At 39.7% G+C, this 20,499-nt stretch overlaps 1 protein-coding gene across 2 annotated transcripts in view; it reads left to right on the top strand.

The window, feature by feature from the left end:
• LOC140477394 (uncharacterized) overlaps positions 1-20,499 on the top strand; it is a 165,720-nt gene that overhangs the window by 64,643 nt on the left and 80,578 nt on the right. Inside the window, exons 5-6 of one of the 2 annotated variants that reach the window (XM_072571224.1) lie at positions 4,815-4,928; positions 16,433-16,533. In XM_072571224.1, coding sequence (XP_072427325.1) covers positions 4,815-4,928; positions 16,433-16,499 — 181 coding nt within the window. In that variant the 3' untranslated portion in view covers positions 16,500-16,533. Of the gene's footprint in view, positions 1-4,814; positions 4,929-16,432; positions 19,252-20,499 lie in introns of those variants that run through there. The other variant, XM_072571215.1, reaches the window with a different exon arrangement.

Genomic DNA, 20,499 nt, shown 5'->3' with positions numbered 1-20,499 from the left:
CATCAGTAGTATGTACAATAATAGTCTACAATAAAGAATATAATAACAGGACCTTTGGAAAATATCAATAGAGGTTAAACAAAATCAGTGTGGAACTATTAAAGGGAAAACATGTTTTACAAACCTATTGGAGATGTTTGAGGATGTATTTACTGGAATAGATGAGGAAGAACCAGTGGATGTGGTTTATCTGGATCGTCAGTACCACATAAGAGGTGCGTATGCAAAGTCAAAGCACATGGGATTGTGGTTAATATGATGGCATGAATTGAGACTTGGTTAGCAGACAGGAAACTGAGAAGAAATGAGTTTTTTTGGAGAAGAAGGCAGTGACTAATAGGATAACAGAGGGATTAATGTTATTTCAATATCCATCAACAATTTGGAAGGGACTTAAATGTGAAATTTTGAAGTTCGCTGACAGTGCAAAATTAGGAGGAATTGTGAGTGGTGAGAAGGAAGTAAAAAGGCTTCAAGGTGATTTGTACAAGTTGGGTGAGTGAGTAAATACAAGGCAGATGTGATATTATGTGGATAAGTGTGAAGTTATCTACGTTAATCGGAAAAACAGAAAGGCAGAGTGTTATTTAGATGGTGAGAGATTGGGAAATGCTGACGTCCAAAGGGTACTCTCGCTGAAAGCAAACGTGCAGGTGCAGCAAGTAGTGAACCAGGCCATTGGTGTGTTAGCCTTCATCCCAAAAGGGTTGAGTACAGCAATAAAGGTATCTTGCCACAGCTGGAGTAATCTGATCAAGTTTAGTCTCTTTGTCTAAGAAACGGTAGACCATAGAGGGGCGTCAGCAAAGCTTCACCAGACTTTTCCCCAGGGATGGCAGGTTTGTTGTATTAGGAGAGATTGGGTCGACTTGGCCTGTACCCAGTGGAGTTCAGAGAAATGAGTTCAGAGGGATCTCACTGAAATGTACAAGATTCTGCCTGGGCTGGGCAGTCTGGATGCAGGGATGATGCTTCCCTTGACTTGGGGAACTAGAACAAAGGCTCACCATCTCAAAATACTGGGGAGACCATTTAGGGCTGAGGTGAGGAGAGATTCGTTCACTTTGATGGTGATGATCTTGTGGAATACTGTACATCAGAAGGCTGTGGAGACAAAGTCACTTAATAGATTTAAGAAAGAAATAGATTTCTAGACCCTAAATGCACCAAAGAGAATGGCATTGAGATAACCTTCCATCCATTATAAGGGAAGAAGTGTGGATGTTTGCTGATGATTGCACATTGTGACTCATTAGACTCAATGGGTATTGAAGCAGTCCATATCCAAAAGCAGTGAGTCCTGACAAGGCTTGGGCTGACAGAAAGCAAGTGATATCCATGTCACACAAGTGCCACGTGATGGACATCTTCAATAAGATAGGATCTAACCATTTACTGAATATATGCAATGGGATCACTATCACTGAACCCCCCCAATTATCAACATTGTATGAGACCATAAAAAACTGAACAAGAATAGATCATTTGATCACTTCAGGCTGCTCTGCCATTCATTAGAATCATGGCTGATCTAATATTCCTCACATCCACTTTCCTGCCTTTTCCTTGTGACCTGTTGATTCTCCTATTGATCAAGAATCTTTCTACCTCAGCCTTAAAAATACACAAGGACCCTGTGGCAAGCAGTGCCAAATATTTCACTACCCTCTGAGAGACGAAACTTCTCCTCATCTCAGTATTAAATTAGAACCCATTTAGGCTGAGACTAAACCCTCTGGTCCTAGATTCTCCCATGAGAGGAAACATCCTCTTGGCATTTGCCCTGTCAAACCTTTTAGGAATCCTATATGTTTCTGCAAGATCACCTCTGATTCTTCTAACCTCCAGTGTTAGGCCTTCACTCATTAGACAGTCCCTGCATGCTGGGGATCATCCGAGCAAATCTTTTCTGAACTACCTTTAATGAAAAAATATCTTCTCCTTATTTAAATTTGCTCACCATATTCCAGATGTGATCTCACCTGCACCTTGTATTGTTGCAATAAGACTTCCTGATTCTTATACTCCAAACCCCTTGACATAAGGTCCAATATTTCATGAACCTTCCTGATTACCTGCTGAACCTGTGTGCTAGTTTCCTGTGTTCCTGGGATTGTGACTGACTAGATACTGAACTGGACTAGCAATAAACAAACTGTGGCTACAAGAACAGGTTAGAGGCTAGGAATTTTGCAATGAGTAATGCACGTTTGACTTCCCAGAGCACTGTGGGCAAAATGGATATTTGTACTCCAGTATTCTCTGTACACTATCTACCAGGCATAAATCAGAAGTGTGACTGAATATTGCCTGCTTGCTTACATGGATGAAGCTATAACAACAATGAATAAGCCAAAACAAAGCAGCCCATCTGATCAGAACCACATCCTTAAACATCCACTCCATCCACCGCCAAAGCACAGTAGCAGCAGTGTGAACCATCTATAAGATGCACTGCAGAAATCTGCCAAAACTCCATCAACGTCACTTTCCAAACATATGACCACTACCATCCAGAAGGACAAGGGCAGCAAATACGTGGGAACACCACCACCTGCAAGTTCCCCTCTAAGTCACTCACTGGCCTGTGTACATATGAATTATCTATCACTGTTTCTTTATTGTCACTGGGTCAAAGTGCTGGAGCTCCCTTCCTCATGGCATTGTGTATCTTTCTACAGCAAATGAACTGAAGTAGTTCAAAAAGGTAGCTCACTACCTTCTCGAGGGAAATTGTGATGGGCAATAAATGCTGGCTCAGTCAATGCTATTCAATGACTGAATAGAAAAAGATGGAGGATTAGGCATGATCATATTGAATGATGAAATAAACTCGGTTGGCTGAATGACCTACTCCTACTTCAATGTTTCAGTGCTTTTATCCCTCAGTTTCTATATCAAGTGGTTAGTTAATTTGGAGAAAGTGAGGAGAAAGTTAGTTAATTTGGCTTGGGTGGCTGAGTTTGCAGTGCAGTGATTCCAAAAGCATGGGTTTAATTCCTGTACTGGCTGAGGTCACTATGAATCTGTGATTTCTCAACCTCAACCCTTACCTGAAGTTTAGTGACTCTCATATTCAGCTCGCCACAAGTCATCTGTTTCTGAAGAGAGAGTGTCATATGGTCCTCTGGTGAATTTCACATTACCCTCAATTACTTCTATGAATTATTTCTTTCAATGGAGAGAATAGCCGTCAGTGGAGATTTATTTGCCACATGAAACCTAAAATGAAGATGTCAGCTACATTACCCCCTTAATGGTGTGGCAGTAATAAGCTCTGTCTCTTCAAGCAGTGTTAAGTGTGCCCACACTGCTTTTCATTAACAGCATGCACAAATGAGACAACGTTCCTTGAATTAAATGATGCTTATAGGTAATACCGCAAATAGAAATTAATTGCCATCTCTTAAAAAGACAGGATGTTATTCAGGAATATGGAGTGCAGGAAAATGGAATTGAGGAAATGATTTGCCATAATCTAAAATGAAAGTATAGGCTGCATGGGCTAAATAGCCTCCTCCTGTTCCTATGTGCTGTACATTGCTGAAAGCTCAACACCCACATGAAAACAACAGAAATTGTTTCAGATACAAATGATTGAGCTCCATTAGAACAGTCCATTGGATAAGATATATTTTATAAGAGTAGTAATTTTTCAAATGGATGTTAAATTGCAATGGACCAATGTCCATTTCTCCAACATGTAATCCAAACAATTGAAACATAGACAATTGAAACAATTGAAACACAGTTGCAGGCTAAGTCCAAAAACAGGATAGCTTAAAGGAGGAAACATGTAACCTCTGAAGATTGGGAGATTGGAAAGCCTGCAAGATCTTCAAGCAATCAGGCGGTCGGATGATGGAGAAGTTTCAACTAGAATTGGGGCCTGAGGTAAAAAAGTCCTGACCATCAAGAGTTGCTGACCAATCCAAGGCTGGAAGCTCCAGAACTCCTAACAATTCCATCCCCAGCTACAGGCTCCCAGGATGGACAATCATTCCAGGGAAAGCTTTTTGTTGCTTGGGTGTGATCTCATGGGATTTGGAATTAAGGGCAATGGGGTATGTCTCAGGGACCATCCCACATCCCCATGTTCAGTCCATCGATTGTGCAGACATTAAAGTAGAGGAAGGGACTCTCCAACTGACAGCTATCTGCACACTCATAAACTGATTGGATACACCAATTCTTTCTGGTCCTACCTGGAGCTGAAACAGTTGCAGCCCAGACAGCACAAGGCCCTTAAGTGTTTTTTAATTGACCACTTTAATGTCTCAGTTACCAGTGGGATGAGACCTTGACCCATAACCTAATTTGATCAAAGGTAGAAATGTGTTGGAGTTTTAGTTCATCCCCATCCTACCTAATGATGTTTTCTTTTCACCTCTGCATACTGCCTCCGATTCTAGAAGATTCCATCCGAGAACTTAGAATGTGTATTTTTGAAATAATTTAATTTATAATAAGGCACATGTATCATAATGTTAATACCCTATCCGGGATTATGTTATTATTGTAAGCTTCCAGTTTAAGCATTTGATAGTTATTTTGAAATAATTTATCCAGGTGTATCTTTATGGCATTACAATCTTCAAAATACTGGAGTACCAGTGTATAGTGCTCCCTTTTTGTCACAAAAGAAATAAACGCTTTTAAATTGATTAGGAACTCTTTATTTTCATATGGTTTTAAGTACAAATGCACAGTCTAACTCAATATGTGGAGTGCAACATATAACACTGTGCTTCTGAATGTGTGATTTGAGCAAATTTTCACATCTTTAAGATTATTTTGTTTCTTTTCTTCGTAAGGGATGTACTGACGGGAGCTGTGTTCGGTTGCATTGGGGGCGTAATCCTGATATACCTGTCCTATTCATTTTATAAAAAGTGGAGAATGGACGAAAGACTCCGAGCATTCTTAAGGTACAAAAATCAATAGATTGTTGGTATCTTTTTTAAGTTGGAAAATTAAAGATAGTGTTTACTTCAATTTAAGAATTGATGGGGTCACTGTAAATGTAACTGTCCTTTATTTTCAAACTTTAAGTAGATTTTTATATAGTAATGACATCCCCAAATTTTATTCCAGTCCTGTACTTTCAAGTAAAACAAATTTTAAATTATAACTTCTAACAGCAATTACTCATTAAATAAATATATCCAAGATTTTTGTTTAACTTATATATTTCAACTCATTGGTTCTATTAATGTGAAAGTATTATTACAGTTAGAAAGATACTGCTAGGATTCCAATAAATATTCTGGATCTTTCGCTTCTTGCACTTTCATCTCATTTAACGGAAAGGTATGAATGTTTATACAATCTGTGGGATGTTAAGTTAATTACAAAGTAGGAACATAGTTAAGATTTACAGTATAATCCTGAACCATAACAGATAAATCTGAGTGTTTTGTCAGTATTTTAAATTTGAAGATGTACTGTTACCTTGAAACAACGTTAAAATCTCTATCCAACAGACGCCAAGAAATAATCAATATCAGATAAAGAAAAATTGACACTTCTTTTTCTGATATTACAAAAGGTGAGATTTTCACTTGAGAAGGCGGAAGCTTGAGTAGGGAGATCTCCTGAGGCATAGCGTGGGAGAGTCATAGAGCACAGAAACACACTTTTCAATCCAATTGGGCAGACCTGAGTCCTGATTATCGAAGGGAATGGAAACGATGTGTGAATGAAGCCCAGATTGATTGTCGAGGAAACGAAAGTAGGTCAAGCAGTAAAGAATGTTTAAAAATGACATGGATAGGGTGTATTTTAACAATGAGTAAAGATGTGCATCCAAAGCAGTGCCGAAGCAACGGGCGAAAAAGTTAGAACCAAAATGCAAGTAAATGGCTTCGGATATAAGTGAGGAAGCTATGCCCAATATTTAAAAAGGAAGCAAAAAAATGAGATCAGAAACATTGAGAAGCAAGTCTGAATAAAGATCGACATTAGAACTAATGAAAATAAGGGCTTTTCGAAGCTCCGACATAAAAGGCCAGTTAAAGGAGGGGTCAGCAAATTTGGAATAGAAGCAGACTCCTATAATGACAGCAAGAAAATAGTGGGTATACTTCCATGTTTACCCATGTTTTTATCTTAGAAGATAAAAATGTGATTGTGGGGAACTCTAAAGAAGAGCTAGAACAGTCATTGCTGGAGATAAACTTTCAAAAGATAACATGAAAACATGTTAGTAGTAAATAGAAATAGTAAATAAATAAATAAACCTTCCATATCTGGACACTATACACCCCAGATTAAATTGAGCAAAAGATAATGGAAGCACAAAAATATAAATTCACAAGAGTCTTTTGAAATGGGAATTGTGCCAAAGAAATGGGAAGTGGGAACATTAAGGTCAGGTAAAGTCGTCATAGTCTTACGAGTTCATAGGACTGCATTCTCAGAGAGACAGGACCTGTGGTGATTTAACCTGAGGGTCACCTCCCCTCAGGTAAGGAGAGCCCTTCATGATGAGCGGATACAGGAACTGAACCCATGCTGTTGGTGTCACTCTACATTGCAAGGTGGCCATCCAGGCAATTGAACTCATCAATCCCTACTCAGAATGAAGAAAAGTGTATCAGGAAATTATGTCTTAATTTTACTTCCATAGAGTTAATATATATAGGTGACATTAACGTCAACTTAGCAAGGCATCTGGGGTAGCCAGTTTCTGGAAAGGGCAGTTTGGGGTTAATTTCTTTAAAGGAATCAAAGCATGTGGAGAAGGAGAATGCCATGAATGAGAAATGTATATATCAGGTGACATTGAGAAGGTACCACATGTCAGAAAGATCATGAGAGTGAACGGATATGGTATTAAGCCCAATGTAATTTTACACATGTGGTGACAACTTATGCACAGAATAGTAGAAGAAAAGGTATTTTCCAATTGGTAGGATTTGAGTAACACTACATTCATTGTTAAAATTATTTTTAAGGGCTGTGAGCATTACAAGGCCAGCATTTGTTACTCATCCCTAATTATTTTCGAACTTAATGGCTTACTGCCATTTTAGAGGATAGCCGAGAGTCATCCACATTGCAATGGGCTTGACATCAAAGCAGACAGGATTCAGATTCCCTTTCCCAAAGAAAATTCATAGTTACTATTCCTGAGACGAGGTTTCAATTCCAGATTTTTCTTTATTAATTAACTGAATTTGTATTCGTGACCCCAGAGCAGAGCCTGGATATTTGAGATAGTTAATCTCATAACCTTATACTGTACATGTTACAGGAACAAAGGATTGCCATCAGAGTTAGCTGTATGAGAAACTTTGTAGGAGACATTGTTAACGGAGTGAACAGAAAATTTGAAGATGATGTCCAATGGTGGAAAATATAAAATTGTATTTTGTAGGGGACTGGAGAGGTGAAGAACATGAAATTTAAATATACTTGCACATAGTAAAGATTGTGAGCTGAGAGGTGTCCAAGTGAAGAGATATGGGGGTAAACTGATGGTATCTGGTTGGTTATTGGCTAGACAAGTAATGGAGCTCAATTGAAAGTAAAATTAGGTGAGATGTAAAAATGGCTGGATGATCCCATCGCACCAGTTTTCCACTGACAGGAAAAAGCTACATTTACCACACACACACACACACACACACACACACACCTCGCTGGGCATTTTCCCCAGAATTTGCATCTTTAAAAGGGACAAAGCAGATTCTGATTTCTGTGTATGAGACAACAAACACTTATTTCTGCTGATTGTCAAATTAATAACAAGGGGGAGAAGCTAAATATTACCAACAAAAGACAGTGAATGTTGTTAGAAAAAATTTCCATAGGGTTTTCATGAAATTGGAGTAATGTAGTTGTGGTACATGGAATATGTAATTTAAAGAGATTGAATAAGAAAATGTATAAAATCATGTGAGAAAGGCCAGGAGATTGGGATTAGTTGAGCGAGTTTCAGTTAAACATCTGCACTATAATTTTTATGGTCTGGCCTATACTCAAACATCTTACAATGATCACTTTAAAATTACGTATGTATTTATGTAAAGAAGCTTGAGAAACCTTGAACTGGTTGTGTAAATTTCTAAGTTAACATTTCAATCGTAATTTAATGAAAAGGATATGTAAACATGATTTTTGTGTACTTTAGAAGATGATATGATTGCTCTAAGTTTATAATTTCCTGTTATTTGTTTGTGTAGTAACACACAGCATTACTAATAGTTTGGTTTGGACACTTGTATATGGTGATGGGTTTCCGGTTGACCAAAAAAATATGGATTATCAACAGAGATGTGTCACAGATGTGCATTTCAAGTAATGTGTGGGTGTACATTTCAAACACTGGCTTACTTTACCAACTTGTGTTTTACTGTCATCCCAGTCATTGTTATTGGCAAGCAAAGATCTTTTTTTTTAAACGTTTATGCCTCAAACTACAGTGCCACCAGTAGTGAATTTGCCAAGAAATATTAGGTCTTGGATTCAACTTGTATGCTTGGCATCAAGAAAAGCAAATACAGCAACGGTGCCGTAAAACAGGCTTGTGCTTTTCACCTCAGCAATAAACCTGAAACCTTGTATTTTATATTTGAAAGCAATTAGGATATTTTAGTAAATTTTATAACGTGCTAATAATGAAAAAGGAATTTTGCTCGATTGAATTAACTGTCTATAAACTGATATTTGAAGAGTCTAATTTCAAGATATTAATATTGAAAAGTTATTAGATTTTCTTGACGTTTCAATATAAATTAGAATAAGGTTACTTTGCTTGATTTCCTGGACAAAGACATGATTTTATCCTCAGAGGTTGTCAGGGGAGTGATCTTTCAGTCCTGGAGGCAAGTAGGTGAGTTTGTGGCACCCTGAATGCTGTCACCTTCTTGCCTCCACTTGAGGTAAGTTCTAGGTGGAGAGGTCCAAGCCTTCTGCCGTGCCACCAGCTGAGGCATTAAAATCGTCAAGTATTGACCACTTTGGGCCTTCCCCAGCCTGAACTACAATGACCTCATCTCCACGCACGACAGAAAAGTGACAAACCGGTGTGCGCAGACTGTCAATTTGGATCCATAGATCTGTGCATAATAAAGGGGCTAATCATGGGCAGGCATTACCTACTGAGATCCACATCGGTGCTCTTGTTTATTATATTGAATAAAATTGAATTGAATTTGCTTTATTGTCACAAGTCCTCAAATGAGTATAGTAAAAAGTTTATTAGTCGCCACTTACAGTGCTACCTCAAGTGCAAAGGTACTTAGGTACAATCCTGAGTTACAGCATAGAGAAAATTAAGAAAAATTGCATTAGCTACACACGGTATGACCATAGGTCAGAAAAAAAAAACAAGAAGCAAAGTTAAAAAGACAAACATCATAGTATCTCTCCAAAGGCTCTCCCCAGCAGACCAACACTGTGGGCCTCCATGTGGTCGGATCACTGGCTGCTGCCACACTCCGCACTGGGCTGCTATTCCCAGAAAGAAAACAAAGAAAAGGAATAGGCGACATGGACAAGCTCCGGCTGGAGCATCCTTCCCCCCCCCACCCCCGCCACCTTACTGGACAAATGTACATCTAAGCACCTCCCTGAACCTAGAGACCATGCTGCTGAGCATGAATGCTACTGGTCTTCGATAGATTGACAACTCTTAGTAGGTAGGGATTCCTAGTGCCTCCTAGTTCTGGACTCACCATTAATAGAGAGAAACCACATGCACCTTTTCAAGACCATTCAGGATCTTGTACACTTCAATTAAATCATCCCTCTCTCCTCTAGACTCCAGTTGAACCCAGTCCTGCTTGTTTATATTTCCTCCAAAGACAAGCAGCTCATTCCAGATATGAAGCTAGCAACTTCCTCCGATACCCCTCCAATACATTTCTTGAATAAGAAGACCAAAATTACACCTAGTGGAAAAATATCTGTTAGGGATCTGAGCAAAGTGGGTTTTGGTGAAGTTGTGGAAGAATCAGATGAGGAGTCTGGTGAGGCCGACCTTAACATGAGGAGAAAATGAGGACTGCAGATGCTGGAGATCAGTATCGAGAATGAAGGGCTGATGAAAGGCTTTTGCTCGAAATGTTGATTCTCCTGCTCCTCTGATGCTGCCTGACCTGCTGTGCTTTTCCAGCACCACACTCTCAACACTTAACATCAGGAGTATCTCACTGCATCTTTTTTTGTGCTCGACCAAAAGCGAGGAGAATTGCCTGTTTGGGGTGATTATTGCTTGTTAAGCTCCTCGTCAGTGGTCAAACTCACATCAACAGCCAAACAAGCTAAACATTGAACTGAACAAACCAACATGGAAATTAAACAGGGCTTCTGCTCTGAAGGATCTCCATGTTGGGCACCAGACACCAACATTTCAATGTATCAGCTACATGTGGCTCAAGGATATTGGCATTCAAGATATCTGTGTTATAGAACACCTCCGACCCACTTAGTGGTCTTTTTGCACTTCAATGCTGAACCTTGGGATGAACCAGTAACTGTCATTGTAATGCTGCAGCAACAACATTGTGTACTCAGGGACATACATATGGATTGGATCAGGCTGCTAAGCTGGCCTCTTCATTTGCTGTCATTGTGCTCGCTGGCCCTGAACCTTCCTGGATGTGCACAGCAGCCCTGCCTTGCATTGCATTGCCTTGACTTTTTGAGTATTGTCTCTCAGCCAGAGATACCATACTGAGATTACTTCTGTCTTGCCTTGCCATTTAGTGCACACACAAAGGAAGTAGGTTTGTCACAGTTTTCAGCTTTCCTCAGGCAAGAGAGATGGCCTTCACTCAGGGGGTCCAAGCACAGCCAGTCAAGAGGAGTCTCGGGAGTTAGGAAATAGTTGAAGCGATGGCTAGAGTCAGGATACTCTCCACATAAGGGCTGAGGAGCAGAAAGCCATGCTGTCCGCCACACTTCCTGAATTTGGACTCGTCGCCTCCTGGAATGAGAGAGGAACCCATATTACAAAGATGAAAGTGGTTGGCACAGCTGTTACTTGTAGTGCAGGTGGGCAGGTGTCCTGAGTGAGTGAATAGGCAGCACAGAGGGCACACAGGGGTAGTGGTGTCAGGGATTTGGAGTTGGTGAGTATAACTGAGGGAAGGTGTTGCAGGCAATATTGAGAGTGGTGGAGCATGACCCCTGGTGGGAGGTGGGTGCGGGAGCAGAGATGGAGAGAGTGTGAAGCATTAGAGAGAAGATAGTGGCACTTTTGCAGATGGAATGGAGAATGTCTACTTCCTACCATACTTGGCATTCCTCTAGATGGCTATGACTGTTTTAGCCTGGTGGCAGCCTCAGACCAGGTTGGCATGGTATGGTGTCATGGTCTCCAGTGCTAGACCTGGGGTAAGAGGAAATCACACCCTGTCTGCCTTCTTTGGGGCACGAACTTGCAGAGCAGAACTGTACTGTCAGTGCTTGACAGGGTGTACAGTGAGATTTTAATGATGGTGGGGGCACAAAGAATGTGAATTCCAGGATATCCATCATGCAGCCTGCTGTTCTGGGAATGATGGTGGTAAGATGTGGCCAGAATCTCTCTCTCGCTGCTGCTCTATAAACAGCTACTGTAATACAGTTTCTTTTATATATTCTGGAGTCTGGCTCCATTGTTTCTCCAAGCTGGATAGTTGCAAAGTCTAGATTAGAGTGGTGCTGGAAAAGCAGAGCAGTTCAGGCAGCACCCGAGGAGAAGTAAAATTGATGTTTCGGGCAAAAGCCTTCATCAGGAAGTTGCAGGCAACCTTTCCTTATGCAAAACATGTAACTTCTCTCACAAATGTAAACTAAAACAGGAGATGTGAGTTTCTTGATGCATGAGTCAGTTGACTAGTTTCAGTGTCTTTAGATAAAATAGTTGAGTTGCTTTCATTTATTCCACCTTGGTTTTCTGAACTTGCCTCTGTCTGTGGTCAGGTGATCATTGCAGCCATTTTACATCGGTGTTAGAAACAATCTTATTCCATGAAGGTCTCAAGCATTAAAATCAGTTGAGAATCGATAATTCATATTTTACCCCTATCGTGATAAATATTAATGTTGCCCCTAACCCCACACACAACGCTGTAACATTTCCTTCCAGGTGTATGGGCTGCTGGCAAACCTTAATTTTAAATATTTCTTTACATTGTGGGCACGGAGAGCAGTGTCCCTCCACCCCCCCCCCCCCCCCAGTCCCAGTCAAAGGGTCAATAACAAGGGGGCATTATTTTAAAATGAAAGGCAGGAGATTTATCTTTTCCTCAAAGTCCTATATGGTCAGATGTAATATAAAAATCTACTCTGGATTTCTACAAAGCGTTTCAATTGGTTTAATTGGAGCAAAGTTAATGCATTAATTCCGTTGATCCCAGCTGTATCTGATCTTTGCTTTTGAGATGATGTTTAATCAGGGATACCATTATTTACACAGTGATTGTCATCACACTGTAGAGCAATTGCGTATGTACTTAATTTCAGATACAAGGTTGTGCATTTTTCTGGCCTCATGTAACTTTCCAGCCAGCTTGGAGGCAAATGATGTATTCTCATTCCATATTTTCCAGTTAGTGACGCATTTGTGCTATCAGTTATGTTGTATCATTCTGTTGTAAAGGAACCTCAATTTGGCTTTTAATTGCTTGCATTTGTCAGATTTGAGTATTCAACAACCGTTAAAATATTTCTAAATGCTCTGTCATTTGAGAAAAGAAGGAAGTTTGTGGTGTAATTTTGTTTTCTGGATGTTTTCAGCAGTTTATTTAAGCATGTTGACTTTTCCTTTGATATTTGCCAATGATAGTTATTGTAGTGTGCAAGCCAGCATCAATAAGACACATTGATGTGTCAGAGCATCCTTACCTGCAGGGTAATAGCACCATATTTGGGAGAATTAAGAATTCTAAATTTTTTTTGATGGTCAACTGTAAAACATGTTATAATAAAATCATAAAGTACAGAAGTTGCCATTCAGTCCATCGAGTCTACAGCACCAAATATATATTACTATCTCCACTAGTACCTATACATTTCTGTACTAGGCCCACAGAATTGAATACTATGACATTTCAAGTACTCCTTGAAGTACTTTTTAACGGTTGTGAGGTTTCCCACCTCAACTCCCCACCCAAGTAATGTATTCCAGATCACACCACCGTCTGGGTGAAAAGGTTTTTCCTCAAATCCTCTCTAAACCTCCTGCCTTTCATTTTAAAATTATGCCCCTTGATATTGATCCTTTGACTAAGGGGAGCAGCTGGTTTCTTTTCATCTTGTCTGTGCCCCTCATAAGCTTAAACACGCCTATCAGCCTCTCACCTCCAACCTTCTCTACTCTAAAGAAAGCAACCCAAGCTTATCCAGCCTCTCTTCATCGCTAAAATGCTCCAACCCAGGCAACATCCTGGTGAGTCTCCTCTGCACCCCCTGTAGTGCAATCACATCTTTCCCATTGTGCGATAACCAGAACTGCACACTGTACTCCAGCTGTGGCCTAACCAAAGTTCTGTACAACTGAAAAATGCAAGTTTACGTTTCATCTTAACTACACTATTAACCTATCCTGCCACTTCCAGGGATCTGGATAAGCACCCTAAGATCCCTCTGTGCTTCCTAGTACCCTGCCATTCACTGAGTGCTCCCTTGTCTTGTTCTTTTTTCCAAAATGCATCAGCCCATATTTATTAAATTTATTTTCCACTGAGCTGCCCATCTGACCAATCTATTCATATTCTCCTGTAAACTAAATTATTTCCCACTTTGCATGACTAGGCCAATCTTTGTGTCATCACAAACACACTTATTATCATCCCCAACATTCTTATATACATATTTTAGGAATAAACAATAAAGGACCCAGCACTGATTCCTGTGGCTCCAGTCATACAAACAGCCTTCCACCATCACACTCTGTCGCCTGTTATTAAGTGAATTTTAGATATAACTTGCCAAGTTAACCTGGATGCCATGAGATTTTACCTTCTTTACCAGTTTCCCATGTGGTATCTTGTCAAAGACCTTGCTCAAACCCACATAAACTACATCAACAGCCCCACCTGAAATAACTCCAAAGAGGCTGCTATCCTGGCACCAGGGCACCCTTTATTTACATGTGGAAAGTCCTCAACACTGATCCAGCTTCCTCAGAGTGAGCAGAACCTCTCACACTCCTCTTTATATCCGTTAGTCACAGATCCCTGATTGGACCAATCAGGGAACTCATATTCTATGCGATCCATCTGGCTGACCTTGTTACAATCATTATACCATCCTCATCAAATCACTTGGCCAACTCTGAAAAAGCCCATTAGAATTGTTAGGCATAACATCCCTCTGATAAAGCCATTTAACTATCTCTGATCAAACCTTGCCTCTTTAAATGTAGATTAATTTTCTCCTTCACTATTTTCCCAATAACTGATAGAATGTTAGAATCACTGGCCTACACTTTCTTGCTATACCTTCATCACCCTTCTTTTAAAGTGGAACCACATTAGCAGTTCTCCAGTCCTCTAGAACCTCTCTTGTGGCCACAGACATTTTGAAAATTTGATTCAGGGAATCTATTTTCATCCCTCTTCCTCTATAACAGTCTGGATTGCAGCTCATCCAGACCTGGGGATCTGTCCACTTTTAAATCTGCCAAAATCTCCGATACTTCCCATATCAGTCTGCTCAAGAGCTTCACAGTGCAGCTCCTCAAATTCTGTCCTTTAACCCTCCTTCTCCAAAGTAAAGATAGATGGGAAGTATTTAACACTCGATCAATGTCCCGCAACTTCAAGCACAAAACCAAGCAGCCCAACCCTCTGGACGATTGACAGAATTTGAACCTAGGTCCTCAGAGCTTTACCTGGGTTGCTGGAGTAACAGATTAGAGTGGTGCTGGAAAAGCACATCAGGTCAGGCAGCATCCGAGAAGTAGGAAAATCAATGTTTTGGACTAAAGCCCTTCGTCAAGCTTTTACCAGAAACGTTGATTTTCCTGCAACTCAGATGCTGCCTAACCTTCTGTGCTTTTCCCGCACTACTCTAATCTTGACTCTAATCTCCGATATCTGCAATACCCACTTTCGCCTTGCTGGAATAATAGTCAAGCAATAATACCACTAGATCATCACCTCTCAGTCTAGTCAAAATTACAAGATTCTATTGATTGTAATGGGTTAGCAAGATTTTATAAATAGTGCTCACATCATGCTTCTTTGCTGCCCTGTAAGGGAGAGCATAATGTTCTTTTCAAATTCTAGTGTCTATTTGATGTCATAGGTGAAGTTACTGAAATAAATTACATTATCTCTCATCTGTCAAATATATTGGAGTAGAGTTTCCACTTTGTTCTATTAGTTTTGCACCACATTACATTTAAATCGATCAGAGCAACATAAAAATTATGGCTCTTGCTGACCTTTCACATTGCTTCAATGTTCAGTTCAACTGAATGAGACCGCATTTACAAAAGTGGCTATGCCTTGAGGTCGAAATGAGAAGATTCTATTGATCTTGACAGTTTGGGAAGGCTTCTCAAATCTTGCTTGTTTCCTTAGGCACACAGGTGCTACTGGGATGAATTGTATTTAAGAAAGTGACTGGTGTACATCAATTAATGATTAATTCAATAAGGTTTTTAAAAATAATTTCCATTTGATTTTAAATCAAGTTATTCTTGCTTAAAATGATTCCTTTTGGTGAAAAGCAATTCTCAGCTGTATAAATCAAGCTGCACCATATTACTGCTCCTAAATACATCAAGATACATGTTTTCATAGGAGAATATAAACAGTTGTATTTAATATGTCACTGGTACGTGGATGACTTTACAGTTGTGATTACGCCATGAATGCCAATGGAAACCAAATGGATACAATTTTGAATCAAATTTTCAAATGAACTCAAAGAGGAAATTCTACCTCAATATTTTCATATAAGGCCATAAGACATAAGCAGAAGTTAGGCCATTCAGCCCATTGAGTCTGCTTCTCCATTCAATCATGGCTGATAAATCTCTCATTCCCATTCTCCTGCCTTCACCCTGTAACCCTTGATCCGCTTGGCAATCAAAAACTTGTCTATCTCAGTCTTAAATATACTCAATGACCTGGCCTCCCACAGACTTCTGTGGCAATGAATTCTATAGATTCACCAATCTCTGGCTAGGTGAAGTTACTGAAATAAATTAACTCCCTTCGAAAAGGTCTTCCCTTTACTCCAAGGCTGTGTCCTAGGGTCTTAGAGTCTCCTACCAGTGGAAACATCTTCCCAACATCCACTCTGTCCAGGTTAATCAGTATTCTCATATGGTGTCCTTGATGCAAACTGAATAAGCATAAAATAAATAGTGAAAAGTAGTTGACAAGACTTAGAATCTATTTTGGGAGATTTAGATCTTTATTGCATTTATAAAGGATACATAAAAAGCCAGAAAGTGTTACCTGTCTAATCTCTCTTTCCTAAACAGACTTCGTCGCAATGTAGAAGTGGCACCTTATTTCATTTTTGGAGAGAATGAAGAGAATGCTGGATGACCTATTCATCGTCCTGAAGAGACTTATGCACAATGTAATTTTAATGCCTTATTTGCACATTCTACAATTTGGATTGTTAACGTCATTTATCCAGTTAAGCCTGTTTCACAGAACTCCACTGGGCTTTAAAACAGGATTACAGAATCACGGAACACTTTCAGCACAGAAGGAGGACATTTGTATCTGTGTTGTTCTCTAAAGAAGTGGTTCAGTAATGTCACTGTTCCTGTATTCTCCCCATAACCCTGCATTTTCTTCCTTCACAGATAATAATCCAGTTCCCTGTTGAAAGCCATGATTGGATCTTCCCCTACCATGTTCTCAAGCAATGTATTTCAGAACCTAAACACATGCTGTGTGAGAAAGCTTTCTCCCATTGGTTCTTTTGCCAGTTTTTAAAAACAAGTTTGTGCCATCTGCTTCTTGATATATTCCAGTGGGAACGGTTTCTTCTGATTCTGTCCAAACTCATGATTTTTAACCACTATAAAGTCTTCTCTGAAATTTTTCTTCCCCAAGAAGAACAGTCCCAATTTTTCCATTTATTTCTGTAAATGAAATTCCTCACCCCTGGAACCGTTATTATGAAACCCTCTTTAATGCCTTCACATCATTCCTAAATATATCACCCAGAACTGGACACAATATTTCAGCATATGCAGGTTTAGCATAGCTTCCTTGCATTTCAACTCTATACCTGTATTAACAAAACCAAGGATGTTGAATGCTTTATTAACTTTCTTAACTTGTCCTGTCAGCTTCAATAATTCCTGCACATAAGCTGTCAGGACCATCTGCTCCTGCACCCTCTTTAGATTTGTAGACTTTACCTTAGTTTGTCTTTTCATATTCATATGACCACAATGACTTACTTCAAACTTCTCTGTATTAAGTTTCATCTGCCATTTATGTACCCATTCCCCAACCTGTGTATGTCTTTTTGATGTTCTACACTATCCTCTTCATGGTTAAAAAGACTGTCAAGTTTTCTATCAGCTGCAAGTTTTGAAATTGTGCTCTACATTCTGATCAAGGTCTTAAATCAGGAACCAGGAGTCCTAGGCAACTCAACTATAAACCTTCCTAGAGTCCAAAAGTACCCAAGAAAACAACTTTCTGTTTCCTGGCACTCAGCTAATTTCCCATTTGTGTTGCTCCTATCCCTTTTATTCCATGATTTCTAACTTTCCTCAGAGATCTGTTGTACAGCACTTACTGAAAAGCTGACATCATCAAACATCTCTCTTATCTCCCCAAAATCACAAGTAAATTAGCTAGCCACTATTTCTCTCCCACAAATCCATATTGGCTTTCTTATATTCATCCCTATCTGCCAAATTTACTATTGATTTTGTCTCAAACGATAGCTTCTTCACCACTGAAGTCAAACTGACTGCCCTATAATCCCTTGACTTATCTTTATACCCAGTCTGAAGAAAGGTGTAACATTTGCAATTTTCCAGTCCTCTGGCACCACCTGCAGAATCTAAGTATGATTGGAAAATTGTGGCCTCTGCAATTCCTGCTGTCACTTCCCTCAGTATCCAGAGATGCATTTTAGCTAGACCTGGTGCCTTATCAACTTTACAGGTAGTACACCCAATACCACCTCCAATTTTAGCATGATCTGCAGAGCTTCTTCCTTGGTAAGGATAGATAAAAAGTTAATACCTGAGCTGTACCCCTTGCTGCCATTTGTAAATCTCTTTTTTGTTTCCAAACTGGCCCTGCTGCTTTTTTTAACCATGTTTTCCTAATTATATACCCAGAGAGAATTCTGAATTCCCCTTTATTTAGCTGCCCCTCTTTTATTATACTGTTTCTTTGCTTCTATAGTTTTTTTTTTAACTTCCCTTCTAAAACATCTACACTCAGCCTGAGTCTTGGCTCGATTATCCATCCGAATTTTGACATAACACACTTCTTTATCTTCACCTTACTTTCTATCTTATTTGTCACAAGGAAACTCTGCATTGATTTGGACTACTTTTCCCTTAATATGCCTTTATTGTGCCTGAATGATGTCTCCTTTAAAGGGATCTAGTTGTTTAGTTACAGAGTCTGCCATTCTTTGATTCCAATTTATGTGGATCACAATGAAAATCCACTTTTGTCAGAATTCAGGGTGAATATTGGTTTGAGAGTGGGATTCCTTCTTTCACTCAGGACACAACTGTGCCCTTTCTCTGCACAGTCCTAAACTACAGGGTAACCATATTCATTAACGTGCAATGCATAAAGCTGTAAGCCTCGTGGATATGCTGCATTGACACCAGCTACTTATTTTCATTTTCATTTCTTTAATGCTCTGATGTGTGTCTGGTCCAGTTCCTGATTCTCTCCTCAGATAAGCAATGGACCCCAAGCCTAGCCTTCACTTTATCTTCTCCCTGTCCTTCCAATTTCTCCCTGTTCCATTCCAGCACTAGATTCTCCCCTTCAGAAACAAATCAATTTATTTGGTTGCAAAAGAAACAATTGGAAATATTCATGCTGGGTTTTTGATAGCCGCCGATAGCCTCTTTAGATCTGTATTTGCTCACTACAATGCTCACAATCCTTCTGTTTGCAGTTGCTTTCAGTCCTTTTGTGAATCAAGACATTCTTCGTACGGAGGGTTTTAACTTCTTAACATTTTATTGAAAGAGGATTCTTTCTATTGAGCTCTCAAGATTGATAAGTGACATTTTGTAACGTGTCTACTTCTGTAACTTTGTAACATCAAGCTAAATAATATTATCTACTATGATGAGATGGAATTTCTAATGGACTAATTGTAATGTTTCAAGTGCTATTGTCTTAAAAATGTGTTCATTGAATGTGGGCACTGCTAGTTAGACAAAAGTTTGTTTTCCATCACTAATTGCCCTCGAGAAGATGGTGGTAAGCTGTCTTTCTGAACTGTTGCAGTCCGTACAATATAGTCACAATTTGGAGATGCCAATGTTGGACTGGGGTGTACAAAGTTTAAAAGCACACAACACCAGGTCGTAGTCCAACAGGTTTAATTGGAAGCACTAGCTTTTGGAGCGCTGCTCCTTCATCAGGTGGTTGTGGAGTATACTCCACAGCCACCTGATGAAGGAGCAGTGCTCCAAAAGCTAGTGCTTCCAATTAGACCTGTTGAACTACAAACCTGGTGTCGTGTGATTTTTAACTTCATATGATATAGTTATGCCACATTATGGTAGCGAAGAAGTTCCAGGATTTTGATTGAAGGAATGGCAATACAGTTCTGAGTCAAGATAGTCTATGGTTTGGAGGGGACTGTATATTAGGAAGGTGTCAAGTTCAACTACTAACCCACTACATTAGATTTCATCTCGGGCAATACACAAGAGCCAGGTAAGAGGAATTAACTAGGGTTTTGCTCCAGATTTTTACTTCTTGTTCCTGCTTTTTTGCAAAAAGAAGCACAGCCAGGTATGGTGACAATTGGGCACTAAACTTGTGCTTGAAAATGGGTAATTGAGGAAATGGTGGGGGTTGGTGGGGGAGTGAGTTTGATCCTCTTAACTTCACAGAAGTTTCAGGGACTGATGAGTCTTGTGAGAGTTTTCTTGAGGCCCAGATAGGAACCTCTTTCCCATGTGAAAATTAAGATGATTAAAGTGGAGGCTAGTTCGACATTTTTAGCCTACAAACAGTATGCCTAGAGGAACCTGTCATAAAGGACGCCCAGATTGAATCTGTAGGTGGAGGGCCATTAATGCACTGCAGATTCAAAGGTGAACTCCCTTTTAAAGGCTCTTTTAAGAGCCTAATTTTCTAAAACAAGCACAAGAGCAATTGGTAAGGTTACAGTATGTACCAAAACTTAAAACTGCGAACAATTAAGCCTGACACTTAGTGGGTGAACAATTCTTTCTGAACATAGTCCTATATTGGAGGAAGTACTTCATGGCAGAGTTCAGCTGAAAGCTGATGGATATCAATAATCAATATTGATATACTGGGATTGTCAGCAGAGCTAAACATTGGTGTCTTGTAAGTGTTGCAA

The sequence above is a fragment of the Chiloscyllium punctatum genome, chromosome 1 (genome assembly GCF_047496795.1).
Source record: "Chiloscyllium punctatum isolate Juve2018m chromosome 1, sChiPun1.3, whole genome shotgun sequence".
NCBI lineage: Eukaryota > Metazoa > Chordata > Chondrichthyes > Orectolobiformes > Hemiscylliidae > Chiloscyllium > Chiloscyllium punctatum.
This window is presented reverse-complemented; position numbering and strand designations above follow the sequence as displayed.